At 35.8% G+C, this 22051-nt stretch overlaps 1 protein-coding gene across 1 annotated transcript; it reads left to right on the plus strand.

The window, feature by feature from the left end:
- Window positions 1–1608: 1608 nt before the first annotated feature.
- Window positions 1609–20705, plus strand: MED30 (mediator complex subunit 30). The gene is made up of 4 exons (XM_061171814.1): window positions 1609–1947; window positions 8771–8929; window positions 10878–10982; window positions 20309–20705. The coding sequence occupies exons 1-4, from the start codon at window positions 1771–1773 to the stop codon at window positions 20402–20404; spliced, it is 537 nt and encodes a 178-aa protein (XP_061027797.1). The 5' UTR covers window positions 1609–1770; the 3' UTR covers window positions 20405–20705.
- The last annotated feature ends 1346 nt before the right edge of the window (window positions 20706–22051 follow it).

Raw genomic sequence — 22051 nt, forward strand, 5'->3', positions numbered from 1 at the left:
CAACATCAAGTTCTCCAGATTCTACTTACCAAATACTTATTCAAAGTTACCCACTGTACTATTTCTCTAATACAGACCATCACCATCATTATCATCTTCCTTTGGGAGGGAACAAGGAGACAGTACATACTCACCATTCTCCATTTAGCAGCCACAATAAACCTTCTAAGCTGAATATTTCTGGCAATTATTCCTGTCTCCTGAAACTCTTCAATGGCTTGCTCTTTCACTCAGAATAAAGCCCAAAGTGCTTGACATGTCTTAGAAGGTCCTCCAAGGTTTGCCTCTCTTCAGCCTTATTTCCTGACACACCCTGATGCTAAACTTCTGACCCTGGAAGCATCTGGAGGTCCCCTTGCCCCATTATCCCCTCACAGAAGAGTCTCCAGTGTTCTGCACCCTCTGCCATTCACCATCAGGGCCCAACTTATTCCCTTCAGATTGTCCCTGATCCCCTAAATTGTTAGCACCTAGATATTAGGACCTTGAACTTTTGCTTCTAGACACTCATCACAATATTTAGTGGTCTGTCCCAGGAGAGCAGAGTTTTTGTCTGACTTGTCTACTACTCTATCTCCACTTCTAGCACCCATCACATAGTAGGTGCTCAGTAAATATTTGTCAAATGGCAATTGCTCACTAAACAGCTGTAAATCACTATGCTTAAAATCTCCACAATAGCTCCTATGTCATTTTTAATAACATTTTCCTGTTAAGTCCTTACCAATGGAGTGTTCAGATACTATTTAAAACACAGTAATTTAGTGCCTATCACCAGTTTTCACATTCTGGGCTTTCCCCCTCCTTTGGAAATGGACAGGAAGAGGTAGGAGAGAGAACGGCTTTATTCTAATTTTTCTTACATTTATAATGTCATAACATGTATTTATCGAGCACCTTCTATGTGCCAATCACTAAGCATTGAGAATACAGTAAGCGAATAAAACATAGTCTCTGTTTTTACAAAGTTTGCATTCTAGTGTGTGTGAATAAGGCGAGGAGAAGTCAGAATGTAAACAAACTGAAAATTGTATACAACATAGTGCCGAAGTCAGAAAGGGGAAGGGGGTGGGGGGATGGTGTATGTGAGAGAGAAGTATTAATTTTATACTTCCGGTGATCGGGAAAGCTTCCCGAATAAACCAACTTTTCAGCGGGGACCAACAACAAATGCGGAGTTGGTGTCAGGTCACAGTGAAGCATGAAGATCAAAAACTCAAATCGCAGGTTATCAGTTGCAAGCTGTATGCGACTAATCATGTCAAACTAGCCCCTCTGGGCCTGCCTTCTAGTTGTGAAAGGACAATACTACTACAAACTAAGTACGCTTGTTATAAAAAAAAAATGATCAGCAAGGAAATTAAGACGAAGTAAGCGTTCTATCAAGAATTCTAACCACTGGCTGAGAGTGGGTAACGAAGTGGTGGGAAAGCCCACCGGCCTTCCACCACGCGCACCGCCCCCTCTGGCTAGAGTACAGCCGGTGATTGGCTACTCAACCCGTCCGTCCCGCCCCGCCCGGGCGTCCAGTCCAATCCCGGCCGACCTTGCGCTGACACAGGTTCCCAGGGACCCCGCCGAGTGCGCAGTCCCCGTGACGTTTGATGACGTGTTACGTCACGGTGGCGGAAGTCGCGGCAGCTGTGTTGAAATCAGACCGCCCGAGTCTTAGAAGCTTCTGCTCACGCCGAGGCCAGCGACCGCCGAGCGTCGGGCGGACCCCCTGACGCCTACTCTGCAGCCCTGCTGACCTGACGCCACTGCCACGCCATGTCCACCCCTCCGTTGGCGGCGTCGGGGATGGCGCCCGGGCCCTTCGCCGGGCCCCAGGCCCAGCAGGCGGCCCGGGAGGTCAACACCGCATCGCTCTGCCGGATCGGGCAGGAGACGGTCCAGGACATCGTGTACCGCACCATGGAGATCTTCCAGCTCCTGAGAAACATGCAGGTGGGAAGGAAGGAGAGCTCCGCTCATGGCCGTGCGTGGAGAAAGCGGGATGTTTCTGCCAGGGAAGGGGCTGCTGGTTTGTTACGTGGGGCCCCTGGGCGTCGACGCGGCTGCCCTGGCCAAACCTCGAGTATGTGGTCGCCCCCATTTACATTCAGAAGCGTTCCCCAGTAATGTGTCTGTCCCCAAGATGTGGAGGTGATGTTTTCCATGGCGGATTTCTGGAAGATTGAAGCCACATTTTCTAGATTCGACCGGGTTCTCAGGTTTCTAGGCGAACTCCTGTATCTTTCAAGGTAGAGGTGAGTCTCCCTCCGCCATGCTCTTGGGATTATTTTAATCTCATTTTTTACCACAGAATACTTTTTGAGGGTCCAAGGTGTTGAATTCAGATTCTGCTAAGCATTTTGTTAAACTGCTTTATTTTGGTATAATTGACGTACAGTACAATGCATTTAAAGTTTTGACCCGTGTACTTGTGAAACCATCCATCACCCCACAAAGATTCCTCGTGCCCCTTTTAAATTTTTACTTCTGGCCTTCATCCACAGCCAATCTCTGCTTTGCTTTCTGGCACCGTAAATTAGTTTGCATTTTATAGAGTTTGATATAACATACACTGGGATTTTTGGTGCGGGCGGGTGGTGTGGCTCCTTTCACTCAGCATATATCAGTAGTTCCTTCCTCTTCATTGCTGAACAGTGTTCTACCGTATGAATATAACACAATTAGCGTATCTGTTCATCTGTTGATGGACATTTGGGTTGTATCCACTTTGGAGCTATCATAAATAATACTGCTATGAGTGTTCAGCTACAAATGTTTGTGTGAACATGTGTTTCATTTCTCTTGAGTAGATAGATGCCTGGGAGTGGAATTGCTGGGTTATAAGGGAAATGTCTGTTTAACATTTTAAGAAACTTTTCCAAAGTGGCTGCACCATTTCACATTTTCATCAGCAGTGCTTGAGCCTTCTAGTTACTCCTCATTCTTGCCAGCACTTGTTATTGTATGTCTTTTATTTTCTTTTTTTGTATTGTATGTCTTTTTGTTTTGTCTCCCAGTCTGTGGCTTGTGTTTTCATTCTCTTCACATTGCCTTTTGAAGAACAGATATTTTAAATTTTGATGGAATCCAATTTACTGATTTGTTCTTTTACAGACATTGCTTTTGGTGCCATATCTAAGAAATCTTTGTCTAACCCAAGGTGGCAAAGATTTCCTATGTTTTCTTCTGGAAGTTTTATAGTTCTAGGTTTTACACTGAGGTCTATGATCCGCATGGAGTTAATTTTTTTATATAATGATAGATATGGATCTGAGTGCTTTTTTTTTTTGCATTTGGATATCCAATTATTCCAGCACCATTTTGCTAACCCATTTTTAATGCTTAGCTTTACTACTATGTGATGTGGATATCATTCTTGTTTTATGGATGAGGATTCTATGATTCTGAGAGGTGAAGTGACTTGTCCAAATCTAGTCAGTGTAGGGTAAATTTGAAACCAGGCCCTCAGACTCTTAGAACTTTAGAACTCTTATTTCAATTGGTGCACTAAAGAATGTTTTATTGCTTTTTTTTTTTTAATGGTTGAGTTTTTTTTTTCCTCTTGATTCTAGAAGTAATACAGTTGTGTGGAAATCTTTTAAGACCATGTCAATAAAGCCAGTGTGAAGTAAAATACAAAGGGAATCCAAGAGAAGATATGAAATCTTTGGCTATTGTTTTAAAAATTAATAGATTAATATATAAGATGATTAAAGTATGGGTTAAATGATCTCAGAATTTAGCAAATATTTCTTTATTTTCAACCTGCTGTATTGGACTAGTAGAGCTAATAGCTTACATATATCAAGTACTTTCCTTGGTCAGGTATACTGTTATAAGAACAGTTCTAAGTAGTATTTTTATCCCGATTTTACAGTTAAGGAAACTGAGGCTTAAAAAGAGAAGACTTTACCCAACATCACACATGACTGGTAGCTCGTCCTACTAACCTCTTTATAATACTAACTTGCTGTCAAACAATTTGTACTATTAACAGAGATACAATACACATCCATAACCAACAATGAAAGAACTGAACTCTTTCAAAAAAGTATTATTAATAACTAGATTACATGTGGACATATATTCAAAACCAATTTGTAAGGGACTACAATAGTTATTTCTTTGTGCTTCTTATATTGTGAATTCTGTGATTTAACTCCTCTAAGACCCTGTGGGCCGTATCATAATTGGCTGGAAATGAAGCAACAATGTGCTCCTTCATTTATAAAAAGCTAAGAGAAGTGGTACAAACAAGACTACATATAAGCTATTTATTAATGCATTTTTTTAAGTATTCAAATTTTTAAAATTATCTTCTATATTATTAATCTAGAAGGATGAAGTGCCAGAAATATCAACTGCTGAGGTTATTTCTGAGCATTTGTTTTAGAGAAATGGTTCTTTATTAGTTGTCCTTTAGCCTCTTGAAAATCTAATGATAACTATGGACTCTCTTCTGAGAAAAATGCACATGTAAACATTTTGAATAAAACATCAGGGGGTTAACAGATGTCTCCCCAAAGATCGCAAGATCCCAGATTAAGATTCCCTGCATAAGAACGTATTGCTTTTGTTCTATTTGTTATGCTTTAAATCTTAAAAAAAAAATTGTTTTGAATATATAATACATTCAGAATTCAGAAATAAAAAAGGACATTACAGTGAACATTCCCCCTCCCATCACTATCTGCTAGCTAACTTCTCTCCACAGGTGATGATTATTATTGATTTTTATTACTATCCTAGTATATCCTTCCAGATCGTCTGTGCATATTTAAGCAAATGTATATGTATATTCTTTCATTTCCTCCCTTTTTGCACAGATAATACTAGTATATTATACACATTTTGCACCTTGCTTTTTTCATTTGGTACATTTTGGAGTTTATTCATATCTATACAGAAAATACTTCCTTTTCCTTTTAAGGTGTACAGTATAGTAATCCACTGCATGCACATACTGTGCTTTATTTAGCCAGTCCTCTAGTGAAGGGCATTTAGATTGCTTTTAATCTCTGTTATACTGTAGTGAATACCTTCCTACATAAATGCTCAAGTATACCTGCAGGATAATTCTTAGACATGGCTTTGTGCTTCTGTAATTAGATAAATTATGATGAATTGCACTCCATGGAAGTTGTACCAGCTTATGCTACCATTTCCTGACCAACAATCAGGCTGTGACTAACACAGCAAATTATATCTCTGGATCTTTGATCATTTGATAGGTGAAAATCTACTTTACATTTCTCCTAGTCTTAATGAGTCCCAGCATCTCTTCATATTTTTATGAATCATTTCTGTCTCCTTTTCCGTTAACTGCCTGTTCATATTATTTGCCGATTTTTCTATCTTTTTTTTTTTTTTTTTTTTTGGTCTTTTTTACCCTCTCCCCCAACTTATAAGATTTGGCTATTTACATATTAGAAAAACTTGCTCTGTATGATATAACTTGCAAGTATTTTTTCCCCCAGTCTGTTGTTTACCTTTTGCCATACATATATTTTTTTTAAGGTAGCTGAATTTATCAGTCTTTTTAGGTTCAATGTCTAAGTTAGGAAGTCCTTCCCCACTCCAAAATCAGGAAAAATTCAGTTGTTTCAATTTTTATACCTAAACTTTGATCCGTATGGAATTTATCCTAGTATGAGGTGTAAGGCATGGCCCCAGCTTTACTTTTTCCAAAAGGTTGATTGAATAATTTGTTTTCCTCCCCCATTGATTTCAGATGCTACTTCATATAAACGAATCAATTTATGGATGCTCTATTCCACTTAGCTGCCTTCTTTTATGTAGTAATGGCAAACTTTCTTATATTTATTGAGGCTCTATAAAGTATTTACACCTATTTTTCAAAATTGCCCTGGCTCTTATCTTTCCACATGTACTTTAGAATCACCTTAATAGTTCTGAGAAAATCCTGTTAGTGCTTTTATTTGGTTGATTTAACCTAGAGAGACTTTATATTGGTATGATGTTGAGTCTTATTAACCAAGAACACAAAATATCCTTTTTTGTGTCTCTATGAAGTATTTTAAGTTTTCATATTTATCTTGACATTTTTTAAGTCAAATATTTTATCTGGATATTTTATCTTTATTGTTGCTGTTGTAAATGGGGTCTTTTTCCTTTCTCATTTTCTTTTGTCTTTATATATGAAAGCAGAGCTATGGTTTTCTGTGTATTAATTTTGTACCCATCTCTCTCTTGACTTCCTTTATTGATAGCAGCACTTTATATCATTTGTAAATAGTGACGATTATACCACAGCTTTTTAATATTTCAACTTTTTTTTCTTCTCTGACTGCATTGGCCAGTACCTCCAGAACAGTGTTCATTGGTAGTATTAGTGGTCTTAGTAGACATCCTGTTCTGTTCCTGACTTTAGTGCAGATGCTTGTAATATTTCCACATTAATCATGATGCTGACTTTTTAACTGAGATAAATGTATTTTATCGTGTTGGGGAATTTTTATTAAGAGTTTTATATTTGTTTTAAGAATGGATGTTGAATTTAGTTGAATGCCTTTTTAGTGTCTAGTGGTATGATCACATATTTATTTACAGATATTCAGTATTCATTAGTGAGATGGTTATTGATGAGCTTGTTAGCTAAACATCTACATTATATAGTATATCCCAAGAGCTCCTAGGCACTATTATAACTTATACTCTATAGTATAGGAAACTTGTCTCTCTCATGTTCACTGCTCTACCTCAGATTCTAGAACAGTGTCTGACACATGAAAAGTGTACAGTGAATTATTTGAAGAATTAATTGCTTCCTTCTTTGAGAAGCTGATGCTCTATGTGAAAACTAATACCCAGACTTGCTAAGAGGGTGAATTTGAGGAGGGTGGTTCTTTGTATTTCAAAGGATTTTGTTTTCCTTTATGAAAGGATTTATCAAGAGTTCTTTTGCATAACACAGAATTCTTAGCGAATTTTAAGTGTCGATTTATGGAAAAAATAATTCATGAAAGTAAAATAATCCAGACTGTACTTTAAAACTTTCTGTGTGTGTGCACTATACTAAATACAGGGATATAAAGGTCAGTTGCTTCTAGTCTTTATTAAATACAAAATATGGGCAAAGTACTCAACGTAGTCAGTACCATAATAAAGGTAGAGCCTGCTTCTGTATGCAAGATGTAATCATTATACTTCTTATTATCACCCAAAAAAGAAAGCAGTGACCCTTTGAAACTTTTCTCTTATTTGTTAATGTTTGTGAAAGTTCATAAATTGAAAGGTCATGAGAAATCCTACGTTGTATTGGGGGGTGAACTCTTAATGCTTTTCTCCTTTAAACTGTTTTCACTAATTCAGTCCTTGGTACTTTTATCACATTTCTTTGAGATATAATCCTCAGGATGTTTTAATTCTTGAGAATTTCCAAAAATCCTAATAAAACTCATTTCAAAGAATTTCAGACGATCCATCTCCTTAACTTATAAACATAACATTACAGGAAATTTGGAAATGAGAGAAAAGAAGAAAATGAATTATTAAGCCTATCTTCATATATTACATCTTTTATCAACTATTACACCTTTTAACAACTACGTATAGGCCTTTACAGTCTTTTTTTTTTTTTTTTTTTAGTGTTTATGGTTTTACCTACTTGTAATGATAGCGTGTCTTGTTTTCTTTCTTCTCTGAACACTCTATCAGGCTTTTTTTTTTTTTTTTTTTTTTTGCATTCCTACCTCATCTGTTTAGAAAAGAAAAAAAGGATGAACTGAGGTTTAGAAAGACTGGACTGATCTTCTAGCTATTAGACCGTAGTTTGGGTCTTGGTTTTAAGTCACTTTATTCCCCAGGGTAAGTGTATGTATGAGTGCTTATAATGAAATTACCTCGTATACTAGAAAACATGGTACAAATTTTGTTAATTCTAATTTCAGGATGATTTCACAGCTCAAATTGTGGGAATAAAATACTGTAAAGATGTACAGAGAAAGGAAGATTTTGTTTGTGAGTTTCAGCACTGCACAGAAGGTGCATTTAGTTCTAAATAAGTAGTAGTTTTTCCATTTATCTGTGGTTTTTGTCATTTCAGTATATATTTTTGGCTTCTTTTGATAAAATTCCTGAATTAAAAATATATAAGCATCCAACACAGAGTTATGATCATAGCAGTTACTTGTAATAATTTATTAATGATGTTCAAGTACAGATTGATTTGCACCTATCTCCTGCTATTGATTTCCTTTTAAAGTAAAACTTCTGGTGACAGCTTTATGTTTTAATGCATGCCTTGAGTATCTTAATTATCTTATCATATTTAAGGTATTTTGAGATTATTTTTGCAACAGTGGCAGCATACTCTTCTTTTTCTTCTGCTGAAAAGTCCTGATCTTAATTTTTTTCTTTTCTTCTTCTTTTCCTTTAAATTGTATTTTGTTTTTAACTTCCTGATTGAGTTCAGAAGCTTGCTGCCTTTATATAATTGTAAGTGATATTAAAATTGTGTATTCTTTTTAAAGTTATAATACAAAGCTGTGATATAATCAAAAGTTAGAGGTGGAAAGCATTTCAAGTGATCATAGAGGCTTATCACAAAGACTTTTCTAGAGCTGCTTTACAGTATGCCAAGGAGCTAATTAATAAATGAACATGTATTACTCTTAAATTCTTAAAATTGCACTTGATTAACTGTGAGGAACAGCTTGCTTTTATGCATTGCTTAAAGATTGTTTCTTTTTGCTAGCTTTACTTAAAGAAAATCTTGATTTTCATTACCTTATATTTTTGTTTTTTTGTTGAGAAGCTGCCAAACGGTGTCACTTACCATACTGGAACATATCAAGACCGGTTAGCAAAGCTACAGGATCATCTTCGCCAACTCTCTATTCTCTTCAGGAAGCTGAGATTGGTCTATGATAAATGCAATGAAAACTGCGGAGGGATGGATCCCATTCCAGTAGAGGCAAGTTTTAGTGGTAGAGGGAGGATGAGTCTAAGATAGTCTCAGCACATTTGTAATTTTTTCCTTTCTCTCTTCTATTTTCACCATATTCCAGATTATTAAACATACTGGTTTTGCTTTTGACTACAGAAGATGAAATTGTGAGATATATATATATGCATAGAATTATTACTGTCTTTTCATGTTAATAATTTCTAGTAGACTTTAACATCCAGGCTGATAGTAAATTTTTGTTGTTGGGAGGAGAGGGTTGTCTGTGGCAATTTTTATTATTGCTTCCAGTGTCTCATTTTAATTAAATCAGTGCATGATGTTTTAGTAGGCATATTAATAGTATTGTAAAATCCTTTTAAAGTGGTTTTCATGTAAGTTCTTTATGGATAAAAGGTTATAACTATTTTTATCATTATTAATTTAAATTATCTTAGTGGAATCACTCTAGTTTTTAAATATTTTTTTAACTTAATCTCGGATCATAGATATATTTTAGTTAATTAGGTATATGATATTTTTATAGGTGCCCTTTTCCTGTTGACAAGTTAAATCTCTGCCACCAAAGGTAGCTGGGAAGGTTTGGATGTTCTCTCATTACATATAACGAACAGTTTCCTGTGATCAGTGCTTTCTTGTTTGAGTGATCAGCATGTAAAGAGTGAACAGTGAAAGAGTAAACTGCAATACAGCCTGAAAAGAAGTGGTCAGAGATGTGCAAGATGGGAAATGTGGTTGATATTGACAGATGCTGCAGAGAAGTCAAGGAAAATAAAGAATGAAAACTGTCCACCAGATTAATTGTTGGTATATCTGAGCAGAGCTTCTGTGAAAGGTAGCAACAAGAAGTCATATCACAGTGAGCTGAAGATTAAACAGGAAATAAGGAACTGAAGCCAGAAAGTGGATATCCATCTTTCAAGAAGCTTAGATTATTAAAAGCAAGAGAAGAAAGCAGTAGATGGAAGGAGGGATAGAGTTGAGGGTTTGGGATTTTTTCCTCCAAATGGGAGAACATGTTTAGATAAAAAAGGAAGAAAATGGTAGGGTGAGGTTGGGGGAAATAAATAATGAAGACAGGAGGGCAGAGGAATCAGGGCACAGGAATGGAGACTAAGTGTCTTCAGGAGGAAAGACCACTCTGCTTGCGTTAGGAGAGAGGAAAGGAAGAAAGTAGCTGTGAATGTGGGCAAGTTTATATTTGTCCCAAGAATTCATAGAAGTTTGGCCAGATTGACTCCTGATTGTACCAGTTATTTACCTCTGTCCTGTTCCTGCATTGGTAATATAAGATGGAAGGACTAGATAATTCCTGAAGTCTCTGTCGCATCTACAAGAGGCTTCATCAAATAAACTTCATCACAAATCATACGTATTTAATTATAATCCTGCTAGAAGTTTCACTGCTATATACATTTTCTTCTCTTACAAAAAAACTTTCTCCCAACTAAAAGACATCTAGAAATCTGCACAGATACTAGATAGCAAGTAAATCACATTTATATAATACACATCCATGAAGTTCCTTTCTTTTTAGTATAGATGAAGGAAAGCCTGTTCCATCTCAATGAACTATAAATTTCTTAAGGGTAGGACTTGTATCTTATTTGTCATTATTTTTGCAGTGTCTCCTCACCCACTATCTGCCAATTAATACTTGCTGATTGACTGAGTAGGATATTACTTAATTAGGATATTACTTAATTATATGTGACAACTAATTTTGCTAAAAGGACTATTTTGCAAAAGAAACCTGAAAAGCTAATGTTAGAGTGCACTGAAATGACAGACTTCTAAGGCTTTTATTTTAGGTCATCATTTGAATTAAAATGTATTTTTGTACTATTAAGAGAAAAGTATAAAAATTGATCTTAATCGGATGCATTATCTATACCAGTATAATTGGAAATTGTGTGTCATATGTTTGATTTTTTTAACTTTTGTCTGTCACTCCCAGCAACTTATTCCATACGTGGAAGAAGATGGCTCAAAGAATGATGACCGGGCCGGCCCACCTCGTTTTGCTAGTGAAGAGAGGCGAGAAATTGCTGAAGTCAATAAAGTGAGTTGCTAGTCTGTATGTTTTATATTTCCGAATTATTGATACAAATTACAAGGGAGTCTGTGTAACTCAAAAACATAATTTGAATTATAGAATTACCTGAAGTTGTTTTCTGTGACAAATTTAACCTACTTAGAGTACAACCCAGAACTAAAAGGTAAGCAGAAATGCCATCTGAATAGTCAGAAGAGAGATCACAGAATTCAGGCAATAAAGCTCTTAGAAAAGCCTCATAGGCACTCAGTCACAACCCATTTACTTTTTTCTTTTCTAGGCATAATTGTAGCTCTCTAGCTTAGAGCATATTTGGAGCAGCAAATGATAAAAATTTACAAGTAGGAGAGGTGAATGTCTCAACAGCTGAATAAGAAATTGAGTTATCAAAGCACTACCCCATCCCACCCTCCACCCCCCAAAAGTTCCTAACTTGAATTTATTGCTGAGTACTTTTAGAAGTTCAGAAGATAATGTTCAGATAGTTCTCTAGAAACATAGGGAAATAAGGAATGTTGTCAGTTCATTCTGTGGTGGAAACATGGCTTACCAAAACCTAACAAATAGCACAGTAAATAAAACTACCAATCTCGCTCCTTCACTTACAAATACACGCTCCCACCTCCTGCCCCACTCCTGAAATTCTTAATGCTAGTTAATAGAATTCATCAGGGTATTAATTAATCCACCACAGCCACAGAGGGTTTTCTGAGGTAGAGGAGGATGACTCAGTTTACATATATAATATGTAATATCAGTAGATTAAATTGAAAAAAAAATTTATTTTTCTCAGATCTAAAAGACATTTGATAGACTTCAAATGCTGCTGATTCAACGAATGCTTAAAACTATTAACAAGATAGTCTTTTTAAAAAAAAAACTTATTTCAGATAAATAGCCAACATTTTTTCATAGAGATGAAATATAGGCATAAAATAGGATGCCTTACACCACTGTGTTTAATACTATTTTAGAAGTTATAGCCAGTGAAACAGAAATAAACTTTAGGAAACAGGGGTTATAATATTATGTACAAATCTGTTAAGTTCCTTAAGCTTGTACATAACATTTTAACTCAAGCTTAAGCTCAAAGAAGCTCATTGATTAATGAGTCAATAAGTGTTTGAAAAAAGAGCTTAATACAAGATTGATACCATTTTTCTATAATGCCATAAAGAAATTAGAATATAAGATACTATTCACAATTGCAACAACTAATATTTAGTTAGGAATTATTTCCATGATATATGTAACTAAACTTATTAAGATACATAAAAGAAGTTTTGAATAGTTGAAAGAACACATGAAGTTCTTATATGGGCAATAACTATTCTAAAAATGCCAGTCGTGATTATTTCATAGTTTTAATACAGTAACAGTCCAAATCCAAATATGAATTCTCTTGAAACTGCACAAAAATAGTAAGATTTTAGTGCAATACCAATCAAAAAACAAATCCAAATAAAATCCAAATGGGAATTTTTTTCTTGAGAGCATACTAAAATACATATATAAAACAATTCCTATAAGAGTAAAAAAATAAAGAACTCTTTGCTTCAAAAACTAAAACGTGATATGAAGCATACTGTAAAAACAATAAAGTGTGAAATACCAGCACAAAAATAGATTAGTAAAATAATAGCCAGAAAAAGTCTTCCTATTGTATATGAGAATTTAATATGACATAAGAGGGATTGTGTGGAAAATTAGTCTTTAAAAAGAGACACTTCTAGGGAAAATTAAGCTAGCTTTTACATTACACCATGTGTCAAAATGAATTTCAGAGTTGAAAATAAGACTTGCAAAACAAAATATTGGAAAATTAAAAGAAAAATTGTATCAAAACTCAGGAAAAAAGAAAGATGGATAGATTTTTCTAAAATAACATTTAAAACAATTTTTAAGAGGTGAAATATAAATTAAGAAGAATAGTTCCAGCAAATTTGACAGTAATAAGTATAAACAATTTACAGTAGGAAATTAGGAGGGGATTAGGAGGGGATTGGGAACTTTTAATTTAGATCTTGAAGAATAAGTGGTGTTTGGTAGTACAGAGATATGAGACATTCATTTATTAAGTGTTACATGTTTCTGTTGATAATCTATGTATTAATTCACAATGGATGTGTTCTATTATTTTTCTCTGTAGTAAGGATATTATTTATAAAATACAATGAAATGTATATATAAATAAAACACAATTGTGATGGTAACTTTGATTTCAGAGTACCACATGGGACATACATATAGTTTGTTCTCTACCATAGAAGATATTATGATATTTGTGGGGGGATCGGGGGGAGGGTGGGGGGAAACTTGTGTAACTTAAGAAAGATGTAATTTTTCTAAAGGTAAGTTTCATTTCACTTTCCATTTCTCTAAGTTCCTCTTTTTTTCCTAATATGATGATTTAGTCATAAGCTATTCTTGATTTTTTTTAAAGACCTATCATATAATCAGAGTATAGTAATACTTTGACAGTGTGTAATCAAAAAACTCTTACTAGCTATTGACGTAGAATTTTGTGAATTTTAAGTAAAGGATGTAATTGATACCAAGACTATGATGTATAAAAGTATTTCTTTCTCCACATGAGGATGTAGCTCTCTGTACAGTCTCTCTCTGTCCTGGACCCACCTACATAACTTTCCTTCCCCCAGTCCTTTCAATGCCATTGTCATAATTGGGGTTCAGTAAATATTCTGTGTTCATATTATTATGGCACATAAATACTGCTTATTGCTAAGCCACATAGTAAACTAGAATTACATTTCCTTGAATAATTATTTTGTTTTCCTAAAGTTAATAATTCTGTAATTTTGAAAAATTTTAGTTAGTTCTTTATACATCTGTGGCCGCACCTCAGTACTGTTTTCCAACTTTCCAGAATCAAATTATCAGACGACTTACAGGTTTTCCACCCCCCCCCCCCACCAGAGTCCTCCCATCTCTTCAGGTCTGGGTTGAATGCTCCCTAGGCCTGCTGTCCAGCCATTGCCCTGGGGCTTTCCTTCACCTCTTCTGTTGGTTTCACTATTTCCTTAATCTCCTATCTTTCTTTTTCTTGGTTTATTTCTCCCTTGGTAAGGTCCATACATCAGTGGCTTCTTTAGGAGGAATGCAGGGACTTAAGTTTTTAGCCTTCACGTATCTGTCCAGTTGATCGTTTGGCTAGATATAAAATTCTATGTTGTAAATTAATTTCCCTCAGAAATTAGAAGGTATTCTTCCATAATCTTCTCATACAGGGTTTGGCAAACTTTAAAGGACCAGATGGTAAGTATTTTAGGCTTTGTGAGACATGTGGTCCTTGTTCCTTTTTTTTTTTTTTTAATTATTTTATTTATTTATTTTTGGCTGCGTTGGGTCTTCATCGCTGCATGTGGGTTTTCTCTAGTTGCGGCGAGCGGGGGCTACTCTTCCTTGCGGTGCACGGGCTTCTCATTGCGGTGGCTTCTCTTGTTGCGGAGCATGGGCTCTAGGCCTGCAGGCTTCAGTAGTTGTGGCTCATGGGCTCTAGAGCACAGGCTCAGTAGTTGTGGTGCACAGGCTTAGTTGCTCTGCGGCATGTGGGATCTTCCCGGACCAGGGCTCGAACCCGTGTCTCCTGCGTTGGCAGGCGGATTCTTAACCACTGCGCCACCAGGGAAGCCCATGGTCCTTGTTCTGATGTAAAAACCATCCTTAGCTCATGGGCCTTACAAAAACAGGTCACGTGCCATAGTTTGCCAACCCCTGTTAATGCTTTGTTGTCTTTGCAGATGGAGGCTCTAAAAGATCTGGTGAGCATCTGATGCTTAAACATGAGCCATCTATATTTGGGAGAGAAGCACTAGAAAGCCAATCATAGGCTTTGTGAGTTGGCTTCATCATAGCGAGATTTGGAAGCAAGTAGGCTCTTCTCTTTGGGGGGACCCCCAACTATCATTTACTGAGGCTTTTTTTCTTTAGGGCTATTCCATTTCTTCAGAGAAGAATCTTCCAGTGCCCTACATAGAGTATAGTCTCGTCTTCTTGCCGTCTGCTGTGCTGGTGGCACTGAATCCCCAGCTGTTCTGGTTCAATTTCATAGGAAACAAACCTCTCGTTCCCTGAAACGTGGGACAGGACACGGGAGAGGGTACTCAGTCCCCTGTTGGTGAGGAGTGGGAGTGAGCACCTGGGGCTCTCGCTAGTCCCTGTAGCTGTTTCCCTCCCATTTCTGTCCCCTGGGCCTCACGTGCTGACTTTGCGATGGCACCTGTCTCCAGTTCTCCGTGGAGGATCAGCCCGTTCTCATTGGCATCCTTCCTGCATCCATCTGGGTTGTACAGTAGTTTCCTCCCATGTCATTTATTGCTCCCCTTCTACTTTTCATTCTTAAAATGTGCCACCTGACATCTACTGTTGTCTCCTTTCTGATCATTTTTCTCCACATGGATTTATAGCTTTTTCATTCCTCTCCTGCCATTTTATTAGGGTTTGAGAAAAAAGAAAAGATAAACACATGTGTTTAGTCCGCAGTGTTTATCTGCAACAGGGTTATTTCAATGCACAAAGTAGTATTTCTGAACGTTCATCTATTTATGGAATAAAAGCCCATATTTTAAATTCTGTGTTCCCATTTATACTTCAGGCATTTGAGAACTCGTTTTGATTTTGAATAAACCATTTGAATCTGTTGAATTTGCTGTTGTACATACTTCTAACTTTGGGATAAAACTTGTTTTAGTTAACATGGTATTGAACTGAAGATTATTACAAAGAGGAAAGAATCCATTACATGTTTTAAATTAAACAGATTTAAAGCTTAGCCCTGTATTTCCATGGGAATTTTTTTTTAAGAGAATTTAGAGAGAAAATATCTTCTCTTGAATGGCAGAGGAAGTATTCATTTGATTGGCCTCATGGCTCTTACTTCCTGGGAATTGTTACTATAATTTGAGACAGTAGTCGAGAATTAAGCAGTAAACAGAAACCAAAAAAAAAAAAAAAAAAAAAAGGAGGGAGAGGACTAAGATTTGGTTAACTCAAATTGAAATTCCCCTAAAAAAGGCAGAAGAGAATAAAGTTAACAGCTGAAAACCAAAGTGGATTTTTTGACCCAAAGAGGTTTTTGACTCATTCCTTAAATAAAACATTATAAATGTGAATTGACTATAATACATATTCTGACTGTTAACCAAGTTATCTTATATATAATTAGTGGTACTAATGTATTTTATTTTTTCTTTTCCCCCACTTCTTCCAACTTTGTACCTCCCTTCTAGAATATAAGATTAAAATATAATTGAAAAATTTTAAAACACTGAGTAAACTCATGATCAATTGATATATATTTTTCTGCCTTAATGGCACACATACCTGAATGTTTCTGTGAAAAATGTGTATTTTAAATAGCCACCTTCAGATGGTAAAATGTTGGCCTAATTACATAATCACACAGATGCTATTAAAAGTAGTTTAAATTAATTGAGTTAATTTTTCAACTACAGTTGACCCCTGAACAACACAGGTTTGAATTGTGCAGATCCACTCATATGCGGGTTTTTTTCAATAAAATACTCCAGTACTACACAATATGCAGTTGACTGAATCTGCGGAAGCAGAACCATGGATACAGAGGGCAGACTGTGGGACTTGAGCATCCTCAGATTTTGGTACCGCGGCAGGTCCTGGAACCAGTCCCCCACATTGTTTAAGGGTCAGCTGAATATCACTGTGTACTTGAAATTGTACAGAACATATTGATGGTCAGTCTGGTTTCTAACAACATATATATCACTAATGTCTACCATAGTGGCATGAAACTTTGGGGCATGAAATTTGTAATCAGTATTTGATATAAATTATCAGATGCAGAATGGCCTAATTTTAATAGTCAAATTTTTAGCTTTTTAAAATACTTCATTTTCTTTTCATATGTCCTTGAATCCATAAGCCTTAATACCCAAGTAAAGGATGAACACTTGTTTGAGACTATATTTTAAGGATATCAGAATGAGTTCTATTTTGCTTAGAAGTACTCTGTTAATGGTAAAATGAAACTGAAAGAGATATGTGGGTAGTTTTTACAGAGTTGACATATAATTGAGTTCAAGCAGTTAGAAGTTAAAGCATTTTTGACCAATTGTCACAGCCTTTGTATGAATAGTAAATTACATGGTATGACTTAGCATAAACATATTTTTTTAAGTATCTATTCTACTTACACATTCACCTGTTAATGTAACAAATTAGGCACAGATGATGGATTTTGATAACAGCAGCTGTCAACCTCTGTTAAAATCAATCAGTGGCAAGATTGTATATATTAAATCCTGTATCATGTCATGAAAATTTATTTACAGTTTAACCACTAATAAGCATAACTGTCAGCTTTGCTGTTGATATTTTCATGATGTGTTTTGGCTCCAGGTATTTTACTTGTATGCTAATTCTTTTAATTTAAAACTTTGTGGCCTCTTTGAGACAAACTGTCCAAATGCCTGATGACATATCATACTTTAAAAAAGTTTTACTATTCCCTAGAGTTGAATATTACCTGGAAAATATCCCACATTTTTTAGTTCTCTTACTTAAAGAGTTAATGACGCTAAATTTTTTAAATGAGTACATCAGAATTTATATTTCCAAATGAGTATTCTTGAAAATAGCATTTATTCCAGTGATGTAACCATTGTGGGAGCCATCTGTAACCTCTGTTTTGATATTGATTTGAAAGTCTGTTTTTAACCACTCAAGAATATAATTTCATTACTTCTAGTTACTCCTTAATTTATACTGAAATGTGATCACTAAGCTTCTTTCACCAGACTTGGCCTTTGAATGGTCTTCAACTGTTTCAAAAACTTAAATACCTCCTCTTTCTCCTTTTCCATGGATACAGATTTGTCACTATTGAAGTTATTTAGGAGAACCCATCACACACATTTGCCCAGTTAACCTTTTTCACTGCAGTTTAAATCATATTTCTTCTTCTTCAAGAATTTTAATGGATCCCCATTATCTACTAACAAGACCAAATTTATCCTTCCTTCCACTTTTTGCTCACCACCAACTTTTCTAGACCCCAAACAAAAATATTTTCCTTGTTTGCTGACCCTACCAGTTGGGGTTCCACAGCATTTGATATTTTTCCCCTGCCATCTGCCTTAACCAGGTTATGGTCTAGTCGTTTGGGCAGTATATCTTCTTCCTACTTCATGCTGAGTTTCTTCAAGGCAACAGACCGTTTCTTACTCATTTTTCTTCCCTTATAATGCCTAACCCAGAGCCGGGCACATAATACACCCTCAGTAAATATTTATGGAACAAAATGTGTTACAGGCTAAGAATTCCATTCCAAAGAGAAGTTCTGAAATTTTTTAAAGTGACCATATTCAAGATATGTCAGAAGGTACCAATTCAAATAATTTTTTAAAAATCAACTCATATTCTTTCTCTTCCTTTTATTCTTATTCAGTTGTTCTTCTCTACTTTCCACCTGAAAAATGAGAATTGAGCAGGGAATCATGGTAGCTGAAGTCTCTCATAGCTTAGAGGAATGATGGCTTGGTGGAAAAGGGCAGCTGACTGAATCATTTTGAAGCCTTGAATTAGTTCCCTGAACTAAGCTTACTGGTTTTCATTACATGTGTCTGTGTAACTGATTTTCATCTTATGTATGGGTATAAAGAAATTAGAACTGGCAAGGGCCTAATAGATTATATAATCCAATTTCTTACAGAAGAAAACTGAGGATAAGGAATTTGTCTAAGATCAAATAGCAAGTTAGAGGCAAAGTCAGAACTGGGACTGAGGTTTTCGACCTTCCAATATACACCTTTATTCGTATATTCCTGTTTTGCTGCCACCCTTGATTGCTGGCAGAAGTTTCTTGGTCTCTAGGATGACAGAGACTTAATAGGCAGCTACCACATACTTACGACAACAGAACTTAGAAGATCGGGCGTGTGAAAACTGAACAAGGAGACTGAGTACCTAAAGTACTAATAGTATCTTTTTCCCCAAAACTATGTTAAAGTGAGCTTTATGGTACTGAATACTGTATGCTTACCCTGTGTACTCTACGGTCATATGTTTTAATCTGACTGTGTTAATTCTCTTTTCAAATACGAATTAAATTTAATTAATATTGAAGTTTCTTTAAATTGCTTTTCTGTTTTCCGATAAGAATTTCTTCCTCCCTTTTAGCTTCTTACCTCCTGTTACCTCTCTAACTGTAGATAGAATATGAGCGATTTATTTAATCTTAGTTTGCTCTTTAATGAAATCAAAATTAAGATTTTTAGGTCTCTTTATAATGAACATGTACTAGTTGATCTGGAGGTATTTTAATATAGTATCTTTAAAATTATCTAACTAAATATATTCCTTCCAAATGTAATGTTTCCAAGAGGTTACTTAATAGTAATGATTATTATAATAACTAGTAAACACTTTGAAATTCTCTATGTTTATCTTGTTTTATCTACACAGACATTTACTACACAGGATTTGAAGAAAGGATGCTTAAAAAGAAGTTTACAAACTGTGGTCTAGTAGAAACCCAGATCTAGAGATACAGAGACACCTGCCATGTGCATTCAGGGCATCCAGCAAATCTTAGTTATGAAGAAGATTATATCAGGGCTGTACCATCTTGTCTTCAGTTTTCAGCATTAGATCGCACTTCATGCTGAGAGCAAACAGTGACTTCTGCCACATGTTTGAAAGACCAATTACATCAGGCATTGCATTTTTATTATACTTTATATTCTATATTGACGGTTTATGTTCTGTGCCTACCAGTAACATTTGTTGAATGCTTACTTGTATGCCAGGCACAGTTCTAACACTTGACATGAATCAAATCTTTTGATCCTCATAAAAACTCTTATGAGGTAGGTTCAGTTATTATCCCCATTTTTCTGTTGTGGAAACTGAGGGACAGAGAGCTTAAGTAATTTGGCCAACGTCATATATTTAGTTAGTGAAGGAGCTGAGTATAAACCCAGAGAGTCTGGCTCTAGAGATTGTGCTCTTAACCATTATGCTACGCTGCCTCTTGGAAAACCTATGTACTTAGGTTTTATAACAAGTAAATATTTAGCTTATTTTCTTTGGTGGTAGAAGTGGAGGAGTAAAGGGAGGTGGGGGATGGAGCTGTAGGCCTCTGGGGGCTGAATTAGAATTCATCATGCCTTGCAGTGAATGTTTGCGGCCAGAAAAGGATTGAGACCTTCTGCCTTAAGGAAATTAGCTTAATTTCTGTCTGGATCATTAGAGTTCTAACTTATGACATTTTAGTCTTATACCTTCATGGTATATATTTCATGAAACATTTTTGATAAATTCTTTTGTTTTTACAGAAACTCAAACAGAAGAATCAACAGCTGAAGCAAATTATGGATCAATTACGAAATCTCATCTGGGATATAAATGCCATGTTAGCAATGAGGAACTAAACTGGTATTTAAATTTCCAGCATTACACATGTTATACCATTTTTTTCCCCTCAAGCACTTTTTCCCTTTAAAGAAGATTATTTATCTGCTTTTATTCTAGTCACTAGAATGAAAGTTTCTATTTTTTACACTGGTTTTACATGAAAGCATTCATTGGTGGTTTTTCTTTAAGCCATTGATTCTGTGAAAGATTATGGTAGTAAACTTTGATGGGGTTTGTTTTTGGTTAATCTTCATGAATTGAATAATTGTTTTTTAAAAGCAAAGTAATTAAGTTTTGTAAATAAATTTCTAAATTTGATCAATGGTTGTTTTGTTCATTTCGTTACCCTTTTAGGAGAAAATGAAAGGTTTAAACATTTTTGCAGATGAAAATATCAAGTTCAGTCCATCTGTGGTACAAATTAAACATATAAGTTACCATTTCAGCTCAATTTTTAAAATTTAGTTTTAGTCCCAAGGAAGTTAGAATGAGAAAACAGTTAACTTCTCTATTGTTGTAAGCAGATGAAAATTGAAATTGTTTTTACTGTGGTTCTTCAAGTGTTTGGCCTTAATTGGAATGATCTGTCCCTAAAAGGAGAGAAAAATTTGTTGAAATCCCAACTATGTGCTTATTTGCTACTTGCTTTAGGCCAAGAAGCAACCCCCTATCTGATTTTTCAGATATATCCTATAGTGATCTTAAGCCTGTTTTAGAAACAGTGAATTTTTAACAGTTTAAATGAGATAGCTCTATATGACAAGTGCTTCTGTAGACTGGTAGTTGGTCTACAGTAATAAGTCCTTTACAGGTCTGCCTATAGGAGCTGGTTTCTCAGATTATAAATAATGTATCCTCAAATAAGAGAGTTGGATCCTTCTCAGGAAAGATTTCTCCCAGCCTGATCCAGAAACCCCTACCTACTGGCCTTGGTTCTGACTCAGTAAATACTGCTGTTTGACTTTGTAGTATATGGATTCTCTGGAGGGTACCAGCTTCCTCTGGGGAGGGGACCTGGGTGGTTGAGGATGAGGGTAAAGAAGATGCTTACTATTCATTGTATACCCTTTGGTACCTGTGGAGTTTTCCAGCATGTGCAAATACTGCCTATTCATTTTAAGTTATACAGATTCCCACCTCTAACAAGTAGCAGAAGCACGACAAGACAAGCCAAACCACGGGGACATCTTTAGACTCTCTAACTGTACATTCATCAGAGCAAGTTCCCCTGAGCGAGCCCAGTGTTAGTCAAATGGGGAAATGACCCCGTGGTGGGAAGCACAGCAGTTATAAGGCAGAAGGTAATGGTATATGAAGCTATGACAAGAAGAATTAGGACCAATAATTCAATCTACCCCAGAAGTCTGCAGTATCTATTTTATTTAGCCTATCACCAGTTGGACATGGAGGGGTTTTTTTACAGGTTTCCACTGTATGTTCTTTGCATGGTAGATTGCTAATGACTACTGGGAATTTAGTGTTTTGGTACTGACAACTTGTAAAGCAGTTATAAAAAATGTTTTAACCAAATGGAGTTTTTTGGTTTTGTTTTAATCACACTCAACTCCTTAGATCATTCAAGGTGTCACAAACTCAACTCTTGAAAGGAATGTGGAAATTGTATCTTTGGGGGCTTGGTTCTATAGAGAATCTCAAAATGGAGC

The sequence above is a fragment of the Eubalaena glacialis genome, chromosome 17, assembly GCF_028564815.1.
Source record: "Eubalaena glacialis isolate mEubGla1 chromosome 17, mEubGla1.1.hap2.+ XY, whole genome shotgun sequence".
Classification (NCBI taxonomy): domain Eukaryota; kingdom Metazoa; phylum Chordata; class Mammalia; order Artiodactyla; family Balaenidae; genus Eubalaena; species Eubalaena glacialis.